This window comes from Ictidomys tridecemlineatus, chromosome 2 (assembly GCF_052094955.1).
Source record: "Ictidomys tridecemlineatus isolate mIctTri1 chromosome 2, mIctTri1.hap1, whole genome shotgun sequence".
NCBI classification, from domain to species: domain Eukaryota; kingdom Metazoa; phylum Chordata; class Mammalia; order Rodentia; family Sciuridae; genus Ictidomys; species Ictidomys tridecemlineatus.
In genome coordinates, this window is record NC_135478.1 from 52,790,719 (window position 1) to 52,817,617 (window position 26,899).

General features: G+C 42.7%; 1 protein-coding gene across 30 annotated transcripts in view; it reads right to left on the reverse strand.

Annotated features, from left to right (window-relative positions):
• Cadps (calcium dependent secretion activator) overlaps positions 1-26,899 on the reverse strand; it is a 479,644-nt gene that overhangs the window by 62,492 nt on the left and 390,253 nt on the right. For 17 of the 30 annotated variants that reach the window (XM_078038579.1, XM_078038573.1, XM_078038571.1 and 14 more), the window contains 5 exons: positions 24,697-24,852; positions 20,201-20,348; positions 12,932-12,946; positions 11,683-11,757; positions 10,688-10,771 (listed from right to left, as the gene is read on the reverse strand). In XM_078038579.1, the coding sequence (XP_077894705.1) occupies positions 10,688-10,771; positions 11,683-11,757; positions 12,932-12,946; positions 20,201-20,348; positions 24,697-24,852 (478 nt within the window). The remainder of the gene's footprint in view (positions 1-10,687; positions 10,772-11,682; positions 11,758-12,931; positions 12,947-20,200; positions 20,349-24,696; positions 24,853-26,899) is intronic. The other 13 variants (XM_078038583.1, XM_078038581.1, XM_040289630.2 and 10 more) reach the window with 1 other exon arrangement.

The following is a 26,899-nucleotide window of genomic DNA, read 5'->3' on the forward strand; positions in this document are numbered from 1 at the left end:
AGAGAGGATTTTCCTCCCCAAGTCTCAAGGGCTCCTTCAAACCCACCCTCTGAACGCTGCCAAGACTAGACAACACTTGCACACTTATTCTTTGCCCAGCAGAAGGCTAAGCGATTTATAAGTGATTAACCCTGGCATTGGTGGGCACGATGATGATGATCATCATTTACAGATGAGGAAACGGAAGATCAGAGAGGTTAAGTGACTATATAAAAGATCCACAGCTAATGGCATCATGGAGCTGGTATTTGAACAGGGGTCCCTTGGCCTCCAGGTTGGCCCTCTCAAGGGCCGTGCTGTATGGCTGTCCCATTTTGTCTATGTCTAGGACCTGATGTTATTTTAGAAGAAGCTCAGAAGAGCAAATTGGAAGATATTAATTTTGTAAAAACTTCAATCAAGCATGAAGGCTTTTTGTTGTTGTTGTTGTTGATTGGAAGTGGGAGCCCTTGCCTGCCTCTGGCATTTTCCCGGTCTTGCTTTGCCTCTTGAACGTCTCTCAACACTAAGAAGTCCAATACATGGCAAACTCTCAGGGGACGGGGGCCATAGTATGCTCACATCCCGGCTCCTGCTTGGCCTTCGTGCTGAGCAGGTGAGACTCCATCGTTGTTACCAAAGAGTAATATTTCTGCATGAAGGGGTCACTGTCACACCTGATGCCCTCCCTCAGCCCCCAGGCTGTCTCAGACTGAATTTGAAGGTAGAAATAATTTACATCGTCACTGTCAAGGGCAAGTTATTGGTCATGGTCAGCCCAGTTCTGTTATACAGAGGAGAGTTTTCTCCTATTTTCCTCCTCTTGGGTAAAGAGTGAAAAAGAGGAACACATAGATGAGCTAGAAGCCCAATGTTCCGGAACCAAACGTGCAGGTCATTTTCCTCCTCTGGTCTCAGTTTCCACATCTGCAAAATGGGGGTGGAGAGAAAGTCTCTAAGCTTCCCCAAACTTCCAGCGTCAACACCACCTTCTTGGTTTTGGCCAATCTGTAGCATATTTCCTTAATAGTCTTCTTATATTACTACTATAAATGGAAGATCAGTTATCTCACTTAATAAGAGAAATTAAGGGTAAAAATAAATACTATCTAAATAAAGTTACTAAGTTCTAGCTAGACATGGCTGCCTCCTGAGGATGCCAAGCTGAGGGGTCTCTCTTTCTCTCTCTCTCTCTCTCTCTCTTTCTCTCTCTCTCTCTCTCTATCTGACACACACAAAAATTTGGAAATTTTAGGAAAGGGTGAAATACTAAATGGAATCCTTCTCCTTGATAAAGATGAAAAGAATCCATAGGGAATAACCCTCTCACAATGTGGCTGGTGTTATGACGTGCTGAATTTTTGTAGCATCTGACATCGATATGGCCTTAGGGCTAGTTAGTACATGTCCTATGCTTTGGAAGTACTCAATGGAATAATGGTGTAAGGGGCACATGCACTCACACACACACACTCACTCACACACCATTCAAGCCCTGTTTGGTACTATTTCCTAATTTCCATGGTGCAACTACTCTCCACATGGTAAATTTTAGGTTAACAATGTGACATCACACATGCAGAGACAGGAATGGGATCTCATCAGCAGGCAGGAACCTGGCACCACTGGAACACTCACCAGGAAATCTCCAAGGTTCTTTCTCATGTATGAGCCCTAGAGAGTACCCTCCAGACAACCCAGATAGTATTTAATTCTTTTAAAGCTCTTCCTCTCTCTACCCATCCTGATTCAGTAATTTACCTATGGCATTCATCGGGAACATGGAGGTTGATTGGCTAACTGATTCTAATATTTACTACCTAGTGATAAAAACTACACTGTTAGCTTCCATAACCGTATCTAGTAAGTATTGAATGCTTATCCTATTCCACGTACATAGTACTTTATTTTATTTTTTGGTACCAGGGATTGAACCCAGGGGCACTTAACCACTGAGCCAATCCCTAGCCCTTTTTTATTTTTTATTAAGACACAAGGTCTTGGTGAATTGCTTAGAGCCTTGCTAAGTTGCTGGGGCTGGCTTTGAACTTGCTGTTCTCCTGTCTCAGCCTCCTGAGCCACTGGGATGACAGGCTTGTGCTGCCGTGCCTGGCTACTCATGCTTTTAATTGAAGCACTTTCATAATGTGTTCATTATCTTTAACATACCATTTGTTTCTCCTATAAATAATGTCCAGATTTCCTACTCTCCGTAATGATAACATCCCAAATCATTATGACTTTTACATTTCAGCATATTCTTAATTTCAGAATTTTGATGATCAAAGAAAGATATTTTCCATATGGTTAGTGTAAATTGTTTTAGGCAGTTTGAGTCACATTTAAAATTTTCAAGAATTTGTCAATTCATACCTCATTTCTAGAATCCTTCTTTATTCATCAAAGCTACCACTGAACCACATCCCCAGCCCTAGCCAATAGTTTGATGAATAAAGAAGGATTCTAGAAATGAGGTATGAATGAAAAATTCTTGAAAAATTTAAATGAGACTCAAACTGCTAACACTACACTAACCATAATGGAAAATATCTTTCTTTGATCCATCAAAATTCTGAATATAAGAATATGCTGAAATGTAAAAGTCATAATGATTTGGGTTGTTATCATTACGGAGAGTAAGGCATAGGATTTATTTATAGGAGAAACAACTGGTATGTTAAAGCTAAACAGTTGAGAACGTGCTTCATTAAAAGCATGGAGTAGCTGGGTATGATGGCACATGCCTGTCATCCCAGCAGCTCGGGAGGCTGAGGCAGGAGGATCACGAGTTCAAAGCCAGCCTCAGCAACTTAGGGAGGCCCTAAGAAACTTATCGAGACCCTGATTCTAAATAAAATAAAAAGGGCTGGGGATGTGGCTCAGTGGTTAAGCAACCCTGGGTTCAAAAAAAAAAAAAAAACAGAAAAGAAAAAGAGCATGGGGTTATGATGGGTTATGTAACTCTCTTATAGTTTTGAGAAACTTGATGGTCAGGTTTAGAATGGCTCTTTACAGAACAGCTACTGTTTTCTTTTTGAATTCTAACTGTAGCACATAACGTTTATTACTAAGCCCCCAGTTTAGAGCACATAGTAGGCACTCAATAAACATGCATTGAATGCTCATTACTATTTGATGTCATGCAAGACCTATAGTGTCCATGGATCCTAATGGCTCAGAAGTAGCAGCATTCCCACTTGACAGATGAGGAAACTGAGGCTCTGAAATGGCTAGTTACCTGCTCACCTTTCCAAAGGTCTGGTTTTCACTATTACACACCTCCCCTGCCCCCCCTCTTTCTCTCTCTAACTTTATGGTGATAGGCTTCCCACTGCCTGTGGGTCAGAATCAGGGCAGAATCTCTAACTTTTAATTTCGCAACAATTATTGCCTGTTTGAAGCGACGTAGGTCTTCATTAGGTCTTTCTCTCATGGCTGGCACTTCTGTGACCTGGTTGTTCAGCACCTCACCGTCTGAGTGAAATACTGTGTCTATCTTATGTTTGCTTTGAAAGACATTCTGTTGCCTGCAACAGAGTATGAAGGGAATGGTCAACTTTGGACGTGTATCTTTTTCTTCGGGGAGGTTCCTGCGGGGTGGCTCTGGACAGCAGGTGTGATAATTGTCAAGTGCATTTTCAAGGAAGCCACTGGAAATGAGGGTGTCCTACTAGGTGATAAAACAATCTGTCACAGACCCCAAAGTGAATGTCAAATCCTACAACACTGGGGAGTGGCCGATGAAAGAAATCACTACCAGACACTGGAGATCAGTGTTGGATGGCTCTACTTTCTAGAGCATGGGGTTTTGGTGGGTCCACTGTGAAAGAAGAAAAACATGGTGACTCCCCAGCCACCTTCCAATGGTGGCTCATAGCTTCAGCATCAGAAGACCACAAGCTGGTCCTGGCTTATCCTGGGGAGCGAGTTTCTCTGTGACCTCTCAGAACTTCTTCAGTGGAATCAATTTTGGTAATATTACTGCTTGAATCCCTTCAATCCCACACCATAGGCAAGCTCCTTCCTGAGCAGGGTCCCGCGTAGCTCTTGAACCTCATGGCTGACATTTCCCTTCTGCTGTGGCCTGTTCTTGGGTCCCAAGGCACTTTGAGTTCCCAGAATGTACTAGACCTTCCCTTTCTTCTCTAGGCTTTGGTCCCTTGGAATACTCTTGGGTTTCCTTCTTTGATAGGCAAAATTCTACTGATCCTGTGGGTCTCGGCTTCCATGCCATTTCCTTCAGTGGCCCCCCAGATGAGATGGGGTCCCTTTTGGTCTACATTCCCATTGCAATGGCTACTTCTCTCTGTCTCTCAAATATCATCACACTTATAATTTCTTGTTGGAAACAGCTCTCTCTCTCTCAAATGTAAATAAGAGGCATTGTCTCCCTTATTTATTGCTAAGCCCCCCGTATCTAGCAAATAGTAGGCACTCATTAAACATGCATGGGCCAACGGGCTCATATAAAACAGAAGATTGGTGAAAGGACTGAAGGAAGTGGAGAATATTGTGAGTCCATTACTTTGGTGTTATTCCACAACTGGCTGGCTGGTGGATAAATTACTTATAAAATAATTTTGATGGTCAGATTTGAAAAAGAGATAATTCCTTCCCTGAGGAATTATAGCAGGTAGTGGACCATCTAGGGAAGAGTTACTAATAGATTACATCTATGAGTTTCCATGAATTTATGGGGAATATCATTCCAGCCATAATAGAGGAGAACATTTAGGGTGAACATTTAGGGAAGAGTTACTAATAGATTACATCTATGAGTTTCCATGCATTTATGGGGAATATCATTCCAGCCATAATAGAGGAGAACATTTTTTTTGCTTATATAAATTTTTATTGGTGTATTATAATTGTATTATAATTTGCAGGCAACAGAATGTCTTTCAAAGCAAACATAAGATAGACACAATATTTCACTCAGACGGTGAGGTGCTGAACAACTAGGTCAATTATAACACACCAATAAAAATATACATAAGCAAAAAATTGGTTATGATGGTCTCATACATATATACAATATAATAATATAATCGGGTCAATTTCTTAGTAGCTGTGTGACTTCGGATGCATTACTCAACATCTCTCATCTGGAAAGTGGGGAACATTATGGAACCTATTGCACAGAGTGGCTGAAACTGAAGAGAGAAAATGCATGTTCATCCCTTAGCACAGTAGCCTATAAATGCCAGCCATGAGTGCAATGTTGGGTACAGTGTCTCAGGCAGGCACTTCCAGTCTGAAGTAGACCAGCAACCAACCAGAACAACATGAATACAGTGGCTGATAATTTGGTGAAGTTATTTCTGGAGGGTGGACCAGCCCTTCTCTGTCTTTGTCACCCACTGCCAGTCCACACTGTACAAAGCCTTATCTCCTACTCTGGACACTCCCCAAAGACAAAGCCCAGTGAAACACCATCTGAGAAAAACACCCATGCTGCTCTCGACCCCACATTGGCTTCCTGATCAGCATGTTCTGGGGACAGAGGGGGACTCCTTTGATCCTGTGCTGACATTGATGGAGGTGACAGTCTTGTTGGAAGGTATGACATCAAGATCTCTGGACTTCAGCAGCCATTGCTGTTGATTTACAACAAATCCAGCCTTTGTTACTGATTCTAGTGAGGAGGAGCAGGTCTACTTTTTAAAATTCCTAAGTGACAAAGCATCTCTAATGCTGGCTAAAGGGGAAAAAAAAGGTGAATGAGAACTTGAGATTTAAGATTGAGCCAGGTGCGGTGGCACACGCCTGTCATCCCAGTGGTCAGGAGGCTGAGGCAGGAGGCTCGCCAGTTCAAAGCCAGCCTCAGCAAAAGCGAGGTGCTAAGCAACTCAGTGAGACCCTGTCTCTAAATAAAATACAAAATAGGGCTGGGGGTGTGGCTCAGTAATCGAGTGCCCCTGGATTCAAACCCTGGTACCTCTCCCCCGCAAAAAAATAAAGATTGGCTATAACGTAGGTTTTGGTCTCCTGACAGTCCTAAAATGGCATCATCCTCCGGGTCCTGAGTGTCTTTTATGTGATGTTTGTGACCACCTGGAATGGATTTGCTTGATGGGAGATCCTAGCTCACTTCTAAGGGCTGTGAACAGCTAACACAGCTGTTCCATCTTCATCCCTCTGTGGAGGAAGTTCCGCAGCTGAGTGGAAGGAGCTGGGGGGCTTAGCCTCTCTGAGCTTCAGCTTCCTCTTTGCCAAGGAGCACTGTTGGAATGGAATTGTTCTGAGGATTCCACAGAAGATGTACATTTAAAGCACTTAGCTGTGTGCCAGGCTCCTAGCAAGTACTTAAGCAATGGGAGCTGTACTCTTGTAGTTATTTTAGACTTCCCAACTCATCTAATCTGTCAGCGTCTATCCATGAAGGAAATCTTAAGCCAAGGAGATGTCCTTTCTTCCAGGTCACCCAGCTCCATGATAAGGGGCAGGGCTGGGTTCCCTTCTGGGTCTCCCTATTTTGGGCTGTCTTTCTTGACTTACTCTAGGTCTTCATTTGACTCGCCGGAACTGTTCAATAAATCATAGCTTTCGGGTCTTTCACCTTTGCCCTCTCTGCTGGGGTCTCCACCCCCAACACCCTTTGTGACCTGCAAAATATCCTGTGAAAATGCTCCCTGCCTGCCTGCCTCCTGGAGGCCACAGCTGCTTCTCTTTCTAGAAGATTCTCCCTTTCTCTCTCTCTTTTTTGGCACACCAGGGATTGAACTCGGGGGCACTGACCACTGGGCATACATCTCAGCATTATTTTGTATTTTATTTAGAGACAGGGTCTCCCTTAGTTGCTTAGCCATCTCACTTTTGCTAAGGCTGGATTTGAATTGTGATCCTCCTGCCTCAGCCTCCAGAGCTGCTGGAATTACAGGCATGTGCCACGCCACCCCACCTCTCCCTTTTTCTTTATCCATGATTGGCTCCTAAAGCTCAGGACTCCTCAAAGGAGGGATACTGGACGATTCTCCTAAACCAAGTCATGTCCCTCCCCACTCTCTCTTGCCCTCCAGCTTAGATCCTTCGCCCATGCTTCCCTCCATTTGATCCTTTTCTTGTCTTTTGCCTGTCTCCTTTACTAAATACAAGCTCTAATAGGACTGAGAACATCTTTTCTGCCCATTGCTCTGTGCCCAGCGCCTAGCACGGTACCTGACACAATGGTGTTCTGGTGAATGATTGATTGATTGAATGAATGAACGAATGAGTGAGTGAGTGAGTGAATCCCAGAACTCGTTGATTGGTTCATGCCTGGGCCAGGACGGAGGAAAGCGTTTGAACTTTCTGGGAGAGCTACCTGCGCACCTGCTCGCCCCCCTTCTTGGCTTCCTAAAAGAACAGCGCGAGGCTATCCACAAGACTCAGACCTTTCCAAACGAGCTTCCCACACAAAAGCACATCTTGCACTCAACGGAAATGGGCGGATACTTGCTAATCGCATCTTCCAACTGGGCTGATCTTTGAAAAGTTCGAGAGGCGCCTGCCTCCATAAATCCCAGACTGCTACCACTGCCGAGACTGCGGAGGGAGGAGAGGAGGGTGCGCTTGGGCGCTTCTCGGGCTGGCACGAGGAAGCCACATCTCATCCTCCCTCCTCCCCCAACTCCTCTCCAAGAGAGGAAGCAATGCAGATGGAGACGAGAAATAAATATTCCTGCCTGCTCGGTGCCACTGCAGACGTTTTCCAAAATGTCTGGCTTGGACCATGAAATCAAGCCCGCCCAGGAAAGGAGGCGCTCAGCAGGAGAAAGAGGGGGAAAGGGTGGCATATTTGTCGATGCGCGTCAGCTTTCTGGGGGGCAGAGCACATGGCTCATACTTGGCAGGCCTGCTGAGGTGGGGACGTGGTAAGTGCACAGTAATCCTTGAAGAATGGCATCAGAGATGGGAGCGAGATTAAGGGCATCATGCCCATTGTGGGTGGGTAGGTGCGCAGGGTCTCTGCGGCGCTGGTCCAGGGTCCTAGGACCCCTCGCTGGTTCTTGCGTGGGTTTCAGATTCTTTCTGCGATACCTGCTCCTTCTGCCCCCGTCCTGCTGACCTCCACTCCGCTCCTGGGAAGTCAACCCAACTGGGCTGTGGGCAACCTTGAAAGGCCCCTGAAATTTGGGCAGGAGCTCAGAATCCATGTGCCACCTCTGAGCACAGCTCGCCTTCTCTAATACTGGAATCCTGGCAGGAGATGAGAACATAGGCTGCAAATGAGAAGTGGGTGCTTTTGGCCCCAAGGTGGCCAAGTGTGTGGGAGAAGTGTCACTAAGAAGGGAAGTTACAGGCCCAGCAATAGGCACCCAAGTGTTCGGCATTACGGAGCCTCCGCTAGGCAGGCTGCGAGACTGCAAAGTGACTCAGAGAAAGGGAGAGGAGGGGATGGGACTTTGAGGCCGAGAACTCCGGCAGAGGCCACTCCGGGTCTTTGTCTCTAAACCTCCCGGGAGACTGTCCTGCGTCCCCCTGATGCCGGACCACCTTCCAGCTGTCCTCTTGCTAAGTCTGAAATGAGGATGGGGCCCTTGGCAGATTGACAGAGGGGACCATAAAGACAAAAGGAGTTTTCCAGGTTTCACTGGGTTCAATTTTAGGGCAGTAAATACATTTGCCCAAAAGGAAGATTCAAGAAAAAGCCATGTCTCAGGTAGGGATCAAAGTGACATTTTCCACAAATGTTACATTTATTGGATCCCTTTTCTCCATTTCTACGATTTCATGGAGAAATGAAACATTGTCTAATATTTCCCACTAGTGTGCCCTGAATCCTTCTTTATGAATCTTCCCCACTCTTTTGCCCATCTGCCTCCTAGTGCCAGGCAATTGCCAGCTGAATCCCACTCTCTCCAGGAAGCTGTTCACTGGAGGGGGGAAAGCTGGCAGGAGACATGGGCTCCTGTCCCCATTGTGCCCATTGCTGTGTGACCTCAGAAAAATTACTCCCCCTTTCGGGGCCTTCATTTCTTTGTCAAAGGAGTGTGATGGCTAGGTTTCCTTTTAGCTGCGACACATTAAAGTTGGTTCTGCAGAATGAAATTGGATGGAATTTCTATTGTCACTCTCTCTGTCCTACCCCATCTTCACCAATAAACTCCAGGGATCGGGTCCTCACACTCCTGGGACTGAATCCAGTCCTTATGTCTAAGAAGGTCAGGGTTGCACATCAAGATAAGTTTGGCACTGGATGCTGTCTAGAAACTTTTAATTGTTTTCTGCCAGATTAAAGTATGGGCTGGTGAAAGAGCAAAATAGGGTAAATTTGGAGGTTATATGCATATTATAATAACCATATTAGTTACCTGCTGTTAATAATAGCTGCTATTTAATAAGCTCTATTATAAGCCGGGACTATAGATCCTATCCTCCCCTTACTCCCTTACAGATGACAGGCTCAGAGAGAGTGAGACCCTTTCTCAAAATCACACAGCTGGTTAATATTGGTAATGGAATTGGTGTTAGTTTCCAAAGATGGTGGTATGCTGTCTACTACCTTGTAATGGGCTTTTTCTTGCATTCAATACCCATCTGGGAGATCCTTCTGACAATCAGACTGAATTAAAGACCCACAGACAGGGGGTCCTAAGTTGATTGTCTGTCTTATAATATCTCAGAGCCAGTCAAATCCTGCTATCAAAAATGAGAGGGGTACAAGCAGCTGCACTATCTGCCCGATAGCAGGAAGAGTGGAGAACTGGGTCCCTGAAGCAGCTTTTCCAGTGGCCTGCTCCAGTGATGATCTCCTGTCTACAGGACATACGTTGCCTTTTCTATTCAAATTTGCCCAAGCCCAATTCTGGCACAGAATTGAACCTCTCGACATTATAAAGTCATCTGCTCCCGAGGTTGTGAATGCAAATGGTTCCCAGTCCCGGGCTGGTATGAATACATGAAACCATCCAGAGTCAGCACACACACGTCCAGTCTGCAGAGACCACTGAGGCCCTGTCAGGCAGCACGTGGCTGTGAGCCCAGGCAGGTCTATCCTGAAAGGCAGCCGGCTTCATGAAGCCTCTTGGTGTTCACATGCAAATGAATCCAGTCAAGGAAAGCATTCCTGATATGGGAAGGACCACTTAAAACTATTTGCAGCACTGTGAGACCTTCAGCTCTTCCAAGTACAATCTCTAAAGGGAATTTTCCTCATTTACAGGTAAGGAAACTGTGGCCCACACAAAGTGATTTGCCAGAGATAGCTAAGGCAGGTGTTGTCGGGCAACTCTTTGGATGCAGACGTATAGAGGGATGTGTGTGTGTGTTCATACACATATTGTGCACTCACAAATGAAATAGCAACAATGAGCCAGATGTGGTAGCACACACCTGTAATCCCAGTACCTCAGAAGGCCGAGGCAGGAGGATAGAGAATTCAAAGCCAGTCTCAGCAATATAGTGAGGCCTTAAGCAATTCGGTGAGACCCTATCTCTAAATAAAACATGAAAAAGGGCTGGGGAGGTGGCTCAGTGGTTCAGTGCCCCGGGGTACAATCCCTGGTAACAACAACAAAATAAAAAAAAAAAAAGAAAAAAGAAAAAGAAATAGCAATGATGTTGGATTACCTGCCATTAGGAAACATCCTGATCATTCTCTTTATGTTAATATTACATATCAATAATTTATCTCAATTAACACACATGGACATCCCCCAAAAGAAGAAGCACAGCCGCACCCCACCTGCAAACTCCAACCCCAACTAAGGAGAAGCTCTTCACTTACCGTAAATGACAGAAAAGAAGAAAACAAGGTCCCTTCGTCATATCTGGATAATTTTGCCAGGACTCCTTCCAAGATAGTAACGAACTAGTAAAAAAAAAAAAACAGCAGAAGAGAAAAAAAATCATTATTTTAAACCATAATTGTTCATGACAAAGAACAATATTTTTCTACCACGTACAGACTGGGGCTGAGTCCTCGGCTCATTTGGGAATTCTATGACTTGATTCCCACCTTCGGAGAAAAGAAGAGGCTCTGCCTCTACACAGAAATATTTGACTTATCCGGCTTTCTCTTCATTATTATGTGATTGCAAATATAGAGGGTTACAGAAGTGCAAAGTGACAAAATATTATTGCGTTGCGCATAGCGTGCGATAATATTAAATGCACTTTTCAAAATCCAAAACTGCGCAAAGCCGTTTTTACGTTACATATTAGCACTACATTTAATCCAATCTATTTTTATTTGTCTTTTATCAGTAATTTGGGGGAAACAGAAGTTTAGCACTGGCAAATATAAATGTCTTCCCATTCAGTATTACTTAGTTAAAATTCTATAATTCATGAGGGTGACTGAAATAGCTTTATCTGACTTTTATGTTTTATTATGACTCTCACTGAATGTGAAACTAGAGAAAAAGGGGTTTTCGTGATGGCAGAATTCCTTATTACCGTTTAACTTTCTGTGTTTAAAAATCTAACTTTGTCAGGGCTGAAAAAAACAAACATTTCCCGTATAACCTCATGCAACGTTTGGGGACAAATTCTTATTAAGTTAACATATGCCACTTGATCAATTTATCTTCACGCGGCTTGCAATCATCGGAAAATCATTTGGAGCTGCGGCTGGGTGGTGTGCAATCTTGTTTCCTGAGAGATACAAGTCTCCGGTTCAACTTTTTTTTAAAAAATTTATTTAATGAGCTACATTTTAATGGAAATGAAGCTATGAACAAAGCCTGATTATAAGGAAGCATTTCACCAGAGGCTGATTACCTTTGCCACCAAGAGTGTTATCATTTCTTTAACCGTTTCTTCGATTAGTTCGTCTATTTTTGAATGGTATTGATGCTAAGGAACACAGAAAAAAAAATTAGCATGTTTGGGACGGCATGACATCCACTGTAATATATATATATATATTATAATATATGTGTATATATGTATAATATATATGTATATATGATATATGTAATATTATAATATATGTAAAATAATTATTTATTTATATAGAGAATTAAACCCAGAGGCACTCAACCACTGAACCACATCCCCAGACCTATTTTGTATTTTATTTAGAGATAGGGTCTCACGGAGTTGCTTAAATTGCTGAGGCTGCCTTTGAACTCTCGATCCTCCTGCCTCAGCCTCCTGAGCCCCTGGGTCTTACAGCTGTATGCCCCCTGAGCCTGGCCACCGGTAATTTTAGACTACACAATTTATAAATAAAGCCTGGCCTGCAAACCCAGTTTACTTCCATAGTTCCAGGAGCATCTATAAGATTCTCACTCCAGGTCTTTAATGGAGAGAGATCTGAAACTCTTTAAAAGATGACCAGGCTCATTATGTTTCACCCAGGGCTTTAGATGTCTCTATGTAAACACACATACAGATTTACCAATAACGTGCATGGGTGGCTTAACAGCCTGACAGTGTGTGGATCTGGATTTTCCAAAGCCAGATGCCACAATAATCTAATAAAGGAGATGAAAATTATCTCTGGGAAACTGCTGGGGTCAGGGGAGATTGTGGCTTATAGAACTGGATCCATCCAAAGGGAATTTGACCAACACACTGGTTTTGCAAAAATTGTTCTGAAACCTTCAGGTGATTTGGGTTCATGCCATGCAGCTGCCCACTTTTATCTACAGATGTGGAATCTGTGTCCTGGCAACGTAACAGTGAACTCTGTGGCAAGTGACCCATTTCCTCCATTCAAGCCTAGGCAGATCCAGACCGAGAACTTCTGAGACAGTGGCTGAATTTTTTCAAGTTCTCTAACTGTGGCTGTCGATTACATTTAAATAGCAATGGGAAAACAAACCCCCACACAAACAACAAAAAAAATCTGCCATACATGCCAGGGAAAAAGGAAAAGCGATTTCAATGCAAAATATGAGATGCCAGCTCCTTGACATTTATTAGATCAATTTACTATCCATTTCAATTATTCTGTCTTTCCTTAACACACACAAAAAAAGAAACAATGCAAAACATTGCTATTTGGAAAGGAAAACGCACTTACCCACTCTTTAGCAAACTTTCAGAGGATGATTAATTAGGAACAGAAAAAAAAACAAAGGAACAATGCAAATGAAAATTAGGACAAGAAGGACACATGAAAAAATAAAAATAATTAAATAAACCATCCAAAATAAAAAAAGGAAGCTATGAAAACATACAGATAATAAACCATAGGAATGGGATTTGATATTCTAATAACTGGCAGTCAGAATCACTGAGAATGAATAAAGATATGTGAGGTCTTTTTGTCATTGGAAGTCCCGGTGCCAAGTTGAGAAGTCACGTTTCCTACAAAAATCTAGCTCAGTTTCCTTATCTGTAAAAAACAAAGCAAAACAGATAATACCATGACCTAGGACCAATATGAGGAGGGAGTCCCTCTTCTTACTGATTTTTGGAATGGGAATGAGAAGACACTGTACCTAGATTTTTAGATCTGTATTTCAAAATAGAAGAGAAGATTTTGAATGTTCCCATCTCACACACACACACACACACACACACACACACACACACACACACACACATTTAAGGCAGGGGCTATGTTAAATACCCAGATTTGATCATTACATGGTGTATATTCCTATCAAAATTCCCCATGTGCCTCGTAAACATGTACAGTATGTGCCAACCTATCAAGAATAAAAAAAATATATAAGAAGAAAGATTCTTAGCCAGTCTGTCCTATTATTCAAAAAATACAGTGCCCAAACCCTTTCCTGGTACTCAGGTTCTTCAACACATAGGTCTGTTTTAAAGACCTAGTGAGGTTCTAGATGTGAAAACATATTGTCAACTGTAATTTCAGCTCAAAAGTTATTATTTGTTCCGTTTGTCACTGAATAGCTGATGGGGTGAGAGGATCTTATCATGTATCACCCTCCTCCTCGTTTTAGTTGATTAGAGGAAAAACCAAACCCCAAACCCTGTTTGCACAGTCCTGGTGAATCAGAACTGAGGTGGCTCGATTGCTAGATTCAAGAAAGGATTTACTTGTCAGTAGCATAAACCTGAAGCTAAATGCAGAAAACTGATCTGCAGAATTCTGTGCGAGAAACACAAAGAAAGATGTCAGGAGCAAAAGAATTCAGGAATATTGACGGGGCTCCAAATTCATTTTTAGGTCTTTGAGATAAGATCCAGAATCACATCTTGACTTTCCTTCCCCATGTGACTGCTTCACTCTGCTAGGTTTTCTTTGCATTGCTAGAAATGAGTCACATTTATTAAATTAATTATGGGATTTAAAGTAAGCCAGAGAAGCTAGCTGTGTGCAAAATGATACATTATGAAATACTAACTGAGGGGTTTCTAACCAAGCAAAGAACATCATTGAGAATCAAAATATTCTCTTGAGAAACTTGGCTGAAGGGATAAATACAAAGAGAAAGATTACAGGTCTTGGTGTGAGGAGTTAATGATGTCATTCTTTTAGCCAAGAGAATCATGCTTTCTGTTCAGGAGCTGGGGGACCTCAAGTCCTTTCATATGGAGGCAGGTTGGGGACACTGTGATTATGGGAACCTCTCCTACCTTCAATTTTTTTCCATGCCAAACTTGCTCTTTACAGATATTCACTTTTCTCCTGTTATAATGAACCTACCTTCTTTCCTTCCTTTCATTTTCCTGCTTGAGAAGTGTCCTGATCTGAGTATTCTGTCTCTTACTTCCAGTGGAAACTTGAACATGGCAATTACTTCTGGGTCTATTTTATTATCTCTGCTACAGAACTAGAATCATCACTGCTATGAATGTAGAAATCAGATTCACCTAATCAAGTCACCAAGCCATATATGGGAATCTGGTTTAGAAACTCCCAAGTGCTGTGTGGCAGTGTCATTACTGAGGTCCAACCACTCCTAGTCAGCATGGTGGTTTCATGGGTTGGCACACGTCTCAAAACTCATCTAAAATCTATACACTTTATTGTATGCAAATTATATTTTAATTAAAGTAAAATTTACTTTGGGAAGATAGTAGGCCAGGGTATTAATTACTTTGCTAATCAAGTAGCAAAGGGATAAATATCAAAACAGCTCCTATTCCTTTTGGAGCGATTACAAAATGCATGAATCCCCTTTGCCAGATTTTTTATGATATATGAGACTTGTTTGGCTGGTTTGCTTTTCTGAAGCAACAGGACTCTGCCTTCAGTCTGCTCTTTCTAGGGAGATACACAGTTCTAGCATAAAGGCATCTTCTAGTTACCATCACTGCTACCAGATTCTCTTGTCACCAAACCCCTGTAATTTGATTGTCCAGTTCTATCTGCATTCTGATAGAAGGCTCTTTCCCATTCTGCTGGCCCGCCTCGTTTATTTGGTATGGGGTTCGGGGGATTGAATCTAGGATGCTTAACCACTGAGCCACATCCCCAGTCCTTTTTATATTTTATTTAGAGACAGGTCTCGTTGAGTTGCTTAGTACCTTGCTAAGTTGCTGAGGCTGGCTTTGAACTCCTTTGATTCTCCTGCCTCAGCCTCCTGAGCTGCTGGGATGACAGGCGTGCACCACCACACCAGTTCCATTTCCCCATTTTCCAGCTGTCTCTGCTAGCCTTCTTGGATTCACTTTACTATAACCCTAAATTCTACCCTGGGGCCCTCCATCATCGCGGGAGCTATCAAAGGAACTACAAATTTCCAATGGAGTGGAAAGTTTGCGGAGTTCACTTTTGCTTCCGACAGGCTAAGTTGCTGCAAATTCACAATCACGACGTGAAAAACATTCCACTTGACTTCCTGTGCTGCACATTTTGCCTTGTCATGGAACAGATTGTGTGTATGTTGTCTTTCTGTTAAGACCATCTGACCTTGGAAACGAGACGAAAACACACTAGACCAAGTGAGAAACTATTTAATACACAATTTCCTCTCTATTGGTACTTCACAAATTTTAATGGAAAAATAAATATTTAAGATGGAAAAGTATGGTTAACAAATGTCACAGCAGCTGCCTTTAGATGAGACATTATCCCCATGCGGAAATTCAGGAAGGGATCTTAAAATTGGAGATTACATCACCTTGCAGCTTCTAGTAGTGGAGGGAGACGGAATCCGGGTGGTGGAATCCAGGATCAAAAACTAGATCTCTAATATGGGATTCCTCTCCAGCACTCACAAAATACAAGCTACTTTAAAAAAATGGGGTTTTCAGCTATTCTTATCCTCATTTTAGGATGTTTTCAGTCATCCTTGGTCAACTGGTTTTAACAAATCATTTTTACTTTGAAGATGAGTATCTCCATTCTGTAAAACGAGGAAAGGAGGAAAGACCATTTTCATGGGATTTCCATCGAGGGTCTACTCAAAGTCACAGCTATGGCTCCAAATCACTCGAGGAAGTACAATCTTTTCTGGTTTCCTCCTGTGTATTCTCAGATGCTTGGCTTTCTAAGCTCAGAAGGGACCTTGCTCCCACAAGCTGGTCATTTAAGTATCTCTGATTCCTTTATACTCAGGAGAAATATCATGGTAGGTCTTTATAATATGGCTATGAAAAACCATATCCTTTGGATAAGAGCCATTGATTATAATGCAGTATTGGATGGACCTTTAATGAAAACATGTAGTTGGTCTCTCTCTCTCTCCCTTTCTCCATCTCTTTCTCTGTATTATATTGGAAAAAAAAAAACTGAGAAAAGCCTCAGTTATTGTTTTCATTAAAAAACATTGAGTAGCTTGGGGGAAAATACATGTAATCCTTTCTACAGTATCAAATAGAACAATGTCCATAAAGAGGCATTGGAATGTTCCTATTTGGCTAAACTCAAGACAACTTTCTAGTCTTACATCCAGAAGTTAATATGTACCCCAATTCTGGGGGGGTTATTGGGAATTTAACCCAGGGGCGCTCTATCACTGAGCTACATGTTTTCATTTTGAGAAATGAGATTGGCCTAAAATTTTTTAAGTAGCTTGTATTTTGTGAGTGCAGAGAGTAAGTCCATATTACAGATCTAGTTTTTGATCACCACCACCCAGATTCCGTCTCCCTCCACAACTAAAAGCTGTCAAGGTGATGTAATCTCCAATTTTAAGATCCCTTCCTGAATTTCCACATGGGAATAATGTCTCATCTAAAGGCAGCTGCTGTGACATTTATTAACCATACTTTTCCATCTTAAATATTTATTTTTCCATTAAAATGTAAAATGCCCACCCCATCAATTTTTATTTTTTCATTTTGAGAAAGGGTCTCCCTAAGTTTCTTAGGGCCTCACTAAGTTACTGAGGCTGGCCTAAAACTTGAGATCCTCCTGCCTCAGCCTCCTAAGTTGTAATCCCAGTGGCTTGGGAGGCTAAGGCAGGAGGATCACCAGTTCAGAGTCAGCCTCAGCAAAAGCAAGGCCCTAAGTAATTCAGTGAGACCCTGTCTCTAAATAAAATACAAAATAGGGCTGGGGAGGTGGCTCAGTGGTAGAGTGACCCCAAGTTCAATTCCTGGTACCAAAAAAAAAAATCGTGTAGAAAATTTGGATTTCTTGTATGTACATCGCTTGTGAGAATATAAAATGGTATAGCCACTTTAGAAAACAGTTTGGCTCTTCCTTAAAAAGTTAAACAGGCTGGGCACAGTGGCAAATGCCTGAAATTCCAGCAATTCAGGAGGATGAAGCAGGAGGATCATAAGTTTGAGGTTAGCCTCAGCAACTCAGCAAGACTCTGGGCTGGGCATGTGACTCAGTGGTAGAGTGCCCCTGTGTTCAATTCCCAGTAACACACACATACACACACACACACACACACACACACACACACACACACACACACATTGACCTTATGATCCAGTGATTCTCTTCCTAGATATATACCCAAGACAGCTGAAAACATAGGTTCAAGAAACACTGCACGTGAACCTGCATAGCAGAATTATTTGTAATAGCTAAAAGTAGAAACAACTCAGATGTCCACTGGCTGATGGATAGATAAACAAATGTGGTATATCTACTCGATGGAGTCATAAGTAGGAAGGAACAATACATGCTACAACATGAATTAATTTTTCAAACTTTATGCTAAGTGAAAGAAGCCAGGCACCCAAGGCCACACCTATGAAATGTCCAGAATAGGAAAATCCTTAGAAGTAGGCACGTCTATGCAGAGTAGGCTGGTGATTACCTCGGGCTGGGAAGGGAAGGGGTACAGTGATGACTAAATGGGTACTTGGATTCTTTCTGGAATGATGAAAATGTTCCTAAAATTGATGATAGTGATGGCAGTTCAACTTTGTGAATATACTGAACCTGTTGAATTATCTACTTTAAAAGGGAAAATTTTATGGGGATTATATCTCAATTAAATAAAAAGCAGCAGCAACTCCAAGGGAAAAAAGTTCAGGAGGAACAACATTCTGGAAAGTATAAACTGAATTTTTTTTTTTTTTTGGTACTGAGGATTGAACTCAGGTGAATTCAACCCCTGAGCCACATCCCCAGCCCTATTTTGTATTTTATTTAGAAACAGGGTCTCACTGAATTGCTTTGCGCCTAGTTTTGCTAAGGCTGGCTTTGAACTGGAGATCCTCCTGCCTCAGCCTCCAGAGCCGCAGGGATTAAAGGCATGAGCCACCACATCCAGCTCAAAGGAATTTTAATGAATTTTAGAGATTTCTTGAAACAAGGCTCTGTGAAGCCTGAGAGTATTGAGGGCCCCCCAGAGAAGCTCAGGTGGGATGTGGGGGTGAAGAGGTAGAGAGGAGTCACCAGCTGGGGTATCCTTTTCTTTCCCCACCTCTCTCTCCCCATCATCCAGAGCAGCTCTATTTTTAGTTTCATAGGCTGGCTGTCTCCATAAGGTTTGAAAAACCAAATTCTGCAGCTAAAAACAAGCTGGCTAAAACTAGAATAGTGCTATCATTTTACAGATGAGGAAACTGAGCCCTAAAGTAGCAGACTGACTTGTCCAACTCCAGTTTGCAGAGCAACCAGGGCAAGAATCCAGGTGGTTGGATATCCAACACAGGCCTTCCCCCAGGGGACTAGCTAAGTGTCTTAGTCCTTCTTGTGAACTCAATTTTGGAAACTGAGCCTCCAAAACAATGGTTGTCAAAGTGGGATCTCTGGAACTACAGGATCAGCAAGGCCCGGTATCAGGAGTGTGGATTCTTATGTCACACCCCAGACCCTTGCAGAAATGCTCCAGATGGGATCCAACAATGTGAGTCTTAAGAAGCTCTCTGGATAAGTGTGAGGCCCCACGGAATTTGAGGACCACGGCTGGAGATCATTCATATGCAGCAAATAGGGCTGGGAAAGAGAACTATGGGCCTCTGCATTTGACTCTGAGACCTAGAACCTACTCCCTGAGAAAGGCTCAGAATCAGACAGGAGCAGAAGTTAGCAGGGGGTGGCTAAGGAAGCACGCTTGTAGGGGATACAAGGTTGAAGAAAATCTTGCCAGAAAGAGAATACCACCAACCCACATTTAAAAATGGAAGGTGCCGAAAGAGAAAATAAATAACAAATAGGGAGCAAATATAATTTAGTAAAAATTCTGAGCATGGAAGGCTGGTATCGAAAGATCTGATTTAGGAGCAATTTATGCCAATTGGCAACAACACACAGTTGCCAGAAATGTTTCTGAATTAATTCTAAATTGGTATATGAATATCTAGCTGGCTTAAGGCCATCGGAGAAAAATGATCATGATATCTCTAATCAAGCCTGAGTTGCTGTTTCCTTCGCCTTTACATTTTAAATACCACTTTGGAGTTGGAAACTTAGCAAAGGACGAAAACTTTTGGTCAGGGAAGATTCACAATCCATGCGAATCTATAGAAAATTGAAAGCCTGCAATTGTTTTGGACATTCAGAACCTGCTGGCTGGGGATTGGATTAGCAGCAAGAGCTAAAGTTATACTCCCGAGGAGTTGCTCGATATAAGAAAGAGCTCTCCTGCTGTCCAGATGTTCCAAGTGCTAACATGCACTTCGAACATGAAAATGACTTGCATGCTGGCAAACGCAGATCTTTTGGAGATATCAGCCTAATAAATAAGGTCATCAAACGTCATTTAGCTTTAAGAAACCTTACGACCACCCTGGCTCCAGCCAAGAATCACTTCCAAGCGACTGGCAATCTCATCAGCACATGCCTTGGAAATTTACTTGACAGATACTGAACACTCATCCACGATTTAATCTACAAATGATCAGAGTATATTTCTAAAACTATCAGATTAGAGTGGATAGAAGGAATTTGTGAAGTTTTCTTCTACATGATCAATGGAGACAGAAAAAAAAAATCTGTTTTTTTTTTTTTTTTTTTTACCTCTTGGCCCATTTCCATACTGCAAAGTTTTGTTGATTGAGCTTTGGCATCAACCATAACATTAAACATGGTGCATATTGACTGTGGGACTCGAAAATCTGTTGATCGACTGGTTTTTTGCAGCTTAACTTCAAATGCAATCCTGGTTCTATTAAAACAAAGTAGGAAAAGACCAATTCAGTGTTCAGATGGCAGCAGGTGGAAGAGACATTTTTTCTGAGAGGCCAGTGAAAAAAGAAAATTGAAGGCTGTAATCAGTTTCAAGCGACAATGACTTCACATGTGTTCTCTTTTAAATGACTTCCCCATCTAAGGAGGGTCTATTCATGGAGACAGCCACGCACACCCTTCCTTTCTCGGCAGTCCACGGAACACCTGTAGCTTGGCGTATTTCTGTCTATAGTTTACATGCTACGGAGAACCCTAATTGCAGGAGAACGAATGAATTAACAAAAACCCGATTATAGCATTATAGCATACGTAAGATCTCTCACATTGGCAATGGCCTACCTTGAATCACTTCATTAAAAAAAAAAACACAAAAAAGCAGTTTCTAATCTTCAACACCTCACGGTGGAGAGAAATCTTAAGTGACATTTATTGTTTTCTTTCTTGCTGCTTTTGAAAGAGATTGAAAGGGGGGGGGATCCAGCAAATTTATTGCATTGCTTTAAAGACTGAAAAAAAAAACACCCCAAAAAAACAGTTTTTGCTTGTTAAAGGGTCATAAAAAAGGAAATGGATCAAGCCATTAAAGATGGGCTACCTTTGGGGAGGAGCGTGAGATTAGAAGGTGTGGGACTAGGAAATTTCTGTTGTGTTTTTTGTTTTGTTTTTCAATGTCAATGTATTATTTTCAATAAGAATGTATTTTTATCATTAAAACCAATAGATTTAAAATACAATGTTATGTCGACTTCACTTGTAAGATACACACAATATACAATTGGAGCATTGTATCATCTAATGTAACCTGATTCTGATGTACATCCATTTAGGACACCAGCAATGTGCTAATTGCTCACAGGAAAATCCTGATCTGATGTGGCTAGTTGGTATTTACAGGCGTGAGATCTAATTCTTGATATCAGCATTGTAAAAAGGCCTAGCTATATTTTAAAAGGTTTCTGGGATCGGTGTCACATTGTTCCATGTCTTTAAAGGAAAGCAAGTGGTTATTGGTGGCTTTAGGAAAGTCCCTTTCATCTAAGGCACCTTATCGGCATTGTTCACTGTCTGGTTCCAGAGCTCACGTAGCCACCAAGGAGGCACTGCTTTAAGAGGGATCTGTGGCAGTTTTCTAACAGTGCTTAGGAGGACCACACAGCTAGTTAGCTCAGGAAAGGATGCCAGTTTGCTATCAAACCCCGGGTGCAGGCAGAGAAGCCAAGTATAATTTCTAAGGTTGGAAGCCCAGTTCTTAAGGGGGGAAAAAAAAAAAACTCAACTCAACCCTCCAAACACCCCTATAGATTATATGATCATGTTAAAGATAAACGTATTTTGGCTTCTAAAGACTCAGTACACTGAAGTAGCTTTCTAATCATGATGATCATTTTAAGCTATGCTGAAAATACATCCTCTTCTAGTTTTGTGAAAAAGGAGGCCTGATGGGGAACTGAGTTGGACAGGTCCCTGTGCTGATCTTCCGAGGCTTGTGTGCCAGTTCCGGCCCAATTTGAGAGATGGAAATGCTAAATCGCTCCCTTCCAATGAAGTAATCGTCTTCTGTTTTCACAAGAGAACTGTTCATAGCCCTTGGAGTGTGGGGCTGTGAGAAAAGCAAGATGAATGTAGAATTAATATGACTGAGAGGGCTCTCTGGGACCCAAAAGCCAGGCATGGAGAGTTCACTTAACCCAGCTGGCTTTGTGTTCAGCTCAGACCTGACACAGACTAGGCTCTGAGGCTCTGTAAATGTCTTGTCAGATGGATGCGTTCGATTTCTTGGAAGCTCAGACCTGAAGAGGGCCTGCCTGACTTTTTGGCACTGCATATTTACATCTGTGAAACAATATCCTCACTCCACTGTCCGATAGCAGGGGTTATTTTATTCTGTCCCAAAGAGGAACATGGTGGTTCTAGGTTTTTGTAACACAGATGTTATGGGTTAAAACACCTAAGGGCTTCTCCAGGACTTCCTCTAAAGCTGGAGGTCAAGGGATGATATTTCTACCAGCATTTGCTCTTGGCTGCTTTGCGCCTGTGTCTGGGGCCTGAATTGAAGGAAATTCAGGAGTCCAGGAGCCATACAAGTGCGTTGGCCCAACTTCTGCCAATAAAAGGTGACTTAACTCCTACAATCCTAGCATGCTTCTAGGTCCTGGGGAGAGTGAGGAGATTTGACAGAACCAGGTCTATGCCCTGCCTCTGTTTAAGATGATTGTAATGTGATATGGAATAAAACAGTCCTGTCTACCTTTGATATCCTCATATCGTCCTCTTTTCTCTGAGCAAAGGACATAAAGGACTGGCTTCTCAGCAGAGGACATAAATGTCTCTTTGCACAATTGTGTATACCTAGAGCAGGAGCTGGTAAGTCTTAATTCAAATGCTTTTCAGCCCCTAGGACAGATTGGGGGAGGACTTTTGGCTGTAAAGAACTTTCCCGTAAGATGTTTAATGGTGGATGGGTTCAGCCATCAGAAAAGTATGGCTTTTGTTAAAATGGATACTGATTCTGTAGGAGATGGTGGAATTTGAAACTGTGGGTTTGAGAAATAGGCCTGTCCTTGGGTCTAAAAGTGAGAAGAAAAAAGCAAAGTCCAGGATCTGGATCACCAGGACTATAAGCTTCCAGAAGCAGCATTGAGCACCTGCCCAGATTCTCCAGGGCACACAGTTCTTCCCCAATTCCCACCAAGAGGCTCTCCACCTACCTGGGGTCATGATGTTCTTTGGCCTTTTTGGTTTCCTGTTTTGATTACTATTACTTCTCTTTTCCTCTTTACTTCTTCCAAAATATAAGATGATGAATTCGGAGCATGTTCAGGCAAACCCTGCTCCCATCACCCACAACTGATCCATCAACTAAACTACACAACATCTGGAGAGCTGGAGTAGCCTGTGCAGCTTGCATTGTAGTGGAATTTTTTTTTTGAATGAGGAAAAATAATGGGACAGTTATAAGTTAAAAAAAGAATTGGGGCTTGTGCCTGGGGCAAGCAGGGTGATGATGATGAGGATGTCAAGTCGGTGGATTTCACGTCTGTACTTGATATTCAGCTATGGATGCTCCATGGGGGAAGGGAGGTGGTCCTTCTTTCAACATGCCTGCTGGGGACTCAGCACTGTGTCTGGCCTACGGGAGGAGCTCAGTTTTTGTTGAATGGCTGCATGTCGTCCTCATTCTCTTCCCCTTACCTTCTTGGAACAGTTGGCTTAGGAACTTCAAGTACAGTGTTCCAAGTCCTACCCTAATCCTACAAGCCACAATGACAAAACGGGCAATTTGTGGGAAGGTAAAGTGTATGTTTAATGTCTCCTGCCCACTTCCTGATACCCAATCAGATTCTGGCAGAGACAATGAATAGTTATCACACTATAGGTGCTTACTTCACATATACAGAATGATTGACCGGACTGGGTCTAGCCTCACTTTGCTGGAAAATCACCTGTACCAAATATACTGGATACTCTAGAATTGTTTGTTCATTTCTCTCTCTCTCTCTCTCTCTGTCTCTTTTGGTACTAGGGATTGCACCCAGGCGTGCTAACCACTGAGCAACATCCCCAGCCCATTTTTATATTTTATATAGACACAGGGTCTCACTGTATTGCTTAGGGACTCCCTAAGTTGCTGAGCCTGGCTTTGAACTTGTGATCTTCCTGCCTCAGCCTCCTAAGCCACTGGGATTACAGGTGTGCACCCTCATACCCAGCTTGTTCATCTCTTTTTCTTTCCTCTCAACACTCCACCTAGCCACATACATTCATGTATTTAACAAATCTTACTAGGTAAAATATTTTTGTGTGCCAGACACTGCTAGATAATGGGGATACAGAGATGAACAAGAATGAATGTGGTGCTGGGTGCAGTGGTGCACGTCTGTGATCCTAGAGACTCAGGAGGCTGAGGCAGGAGGATCGCAAGGTCAAAACCAGCCTCAGCAACTTACAGAGGCCCTGTCTCTCTAAAATTAAAAATTTACATTTAAATTTAAAAAATGGCCTGGGGCCTGGGAGTGTGGCTCACGAGTCAAATGCCCATTAGGCTTGATTCCAGATACAAAAAAAAAAAAAAAAAAGAACATGTGTATCTTTCCTTCATGGTGCTGATAACCATGAGAAAATTGGCAGCCAAGTTATTTTGGGTTTGGGACAGATGGGTGGCAGGTGAATACAAGCTAGATTCGGGTAGTTAGTGATCCAGCTGGCTTTTATAAACAATAACTGTCTCCATTAAACTCCCAAACACAGTGAAAGAGAAGACACCATTCTGGTGCCAGTGGACAGTGGAAGAGACATGCTGGATCTACCCAGCCACCTGCGCTTACCTTTTGACACAGGACTCAATCATGTCACTTGCCATCAGTTTCAGTCGCTGTTCCAGATGCTTTCCAAATTCTTCCTCGGGCCAGTGCAGGTCCCGGATGAAGGTCTGAAGGGCATCAAGTTTCCAGAATAGATCTTCCGAGGTGCCTGATCCATTACTAGCAGGACAAGAATTAGAAGACAAGAGTCACCCAGTAAGCCCCAGGCTCTGTAGAAATGAACACAGAGACAACCGACGGTGGGGGGGCGGGCTAGGAGGCTTTAGGCAAACAGTGGCTTCCACATACAAAACGACGCGTGTTGGCGGTGGAGGTGGGGGCAATCTCCACCGCAGCTTTTGAGTTTTACCATACAGGACCTAGTCATCTTTGCTCTGCCAATTACTCCAGACCAGTGAGACGTCTGAAGAAGGGGTTGGTTCCATAGCAACTAGGAGAATGGCGTATGGTAAAAATCAGCCTTCCTTCAATAACCACATTAACACATGTGATGATTCAGATGAAGGCCACGCACCAGGGGGAGAAGTCAGTTTCCACGGATAATAACTACATGGCAACATGCAGTTATTAAGATTCAGGGTTTCATGCACTTCCCCAGCTGCCCTCCAGAGGGGAGGCTTCTTGGAGATTGCACAAGACTTTTCGGTTTTAGTGCTAACAAAGTGGTGAGCGAGGACCTGCTTTCTCTCTTGAAGAGCTGGAAAGAAACTGGGTGGGGGGGATCAAGACGGGGGGACACCTGGGTACCCCAAACCCAAAATTCGTGTTCAGTTTGATTCTCATTCCAATTTTCACAGACCAGCCTGCTGCACAGGCAGCCCCAGGAGGAGGGGAGTCGGGGCAGGGGAGGTGAGTGGACCGGAGAGATTTGCAATGCTGCAGGGCTCAAAACCTGAGCTCTTTTTTCGGCCATACTGTCTTACCCAGTACTCTGTACAGATGGGGAAATGGGAGGTGATTCCTTTCTGTCCAATGATGACTAAGGGACTTTTACCTGGGGCATCCACGGAAAGCCTGTGTATAGGAAATGATCCACTCTCATCTTGCCCTTTGCTGGCTTTCTCTTTGGTAACAATTCCTTTTGGAGCTCTGAGGGGTGGCCGCCCCCCCCTACCCTCTTCCTCGCATACCACTAATGCTAACACGGTAATTTATAAAATGCCCAACACACCATGCATTATCACTTGTTCTGACATCGTCTATAGAAACAGATGAGAGTGGGTGTTTCTATTGTGACAGATGCCAGCTGCATTGAATTAATGCTTCAGAGAGAAATATAGCTAGTGCATAAATGCATACACAGCTACTGCGGGGTGGGGTGGGGTGGGGACGGGGCAAACTCCCAACATGCCAGGAGGGAGCCTACGGCCTGGACCGACAGGGTAATGTTTTCAGGACAGACCAGTCTGAGGTCAGTACGTAGATGTTATCTGACACGTAGGAGCAGGTAACATGGAAACACGTCCTTAAAATGAAAGGTGGCAAAAGGAGGAAATTGGAATCATGAAAAGATATGGAATCAGGCATTTCCTGGTGGGTGATAGAGAATCCACGCCTCCTTCTCAGATACTGCCGTAAGCATCATGCAGAAGAGATGCTTTTGTCTCTCTGCGGAAGTTCAGCCTTTCCTCCCGTCCCATCCTAGGCCTGAGAAAAAAAGAAACCCCAACTTTGTCTAGTCTAAGCCCCGTTTTGGAACTGCATGGTTTATGTTTTAAATCATTAAGTACATATGAATGCAATAATTGGTATTTATTACAACAACATTTTGACACCCATCTGGTTTCAGAGTTTCAGAAAATTCTCTTAGGTTTTTTTTTTTTTCTTTGAAGAGCTTATTATTAAGTTTTGACATGAGGAAAAGAATATTTTCTTTTTATTTTTAAGATAAACTGCTAATGTTAAGGCAATAGCACCAAGATTATTTTGATTGCTAAGCAGTTACCAAAATGTGTTCCCACTCATGCCTTAATTAATTGAACGGAGACCATTATCTGCTTTATTACAATGTCTTGATTCATATCTTTTCAAAAACAGTGTCACAGAGCATGCAGAGAAGAAGGTAAGAGAAGCTCTAAGATATTTACTTTTAAATTTTAAACAGATGCTACCTAATCTAACTTTTAATAGAGTCATCTTAGCATGAATATGATATATTTTTCTTAGAAGATTTTTTTTTCCTGAGAAATACTTTTTTTTTTTTTTG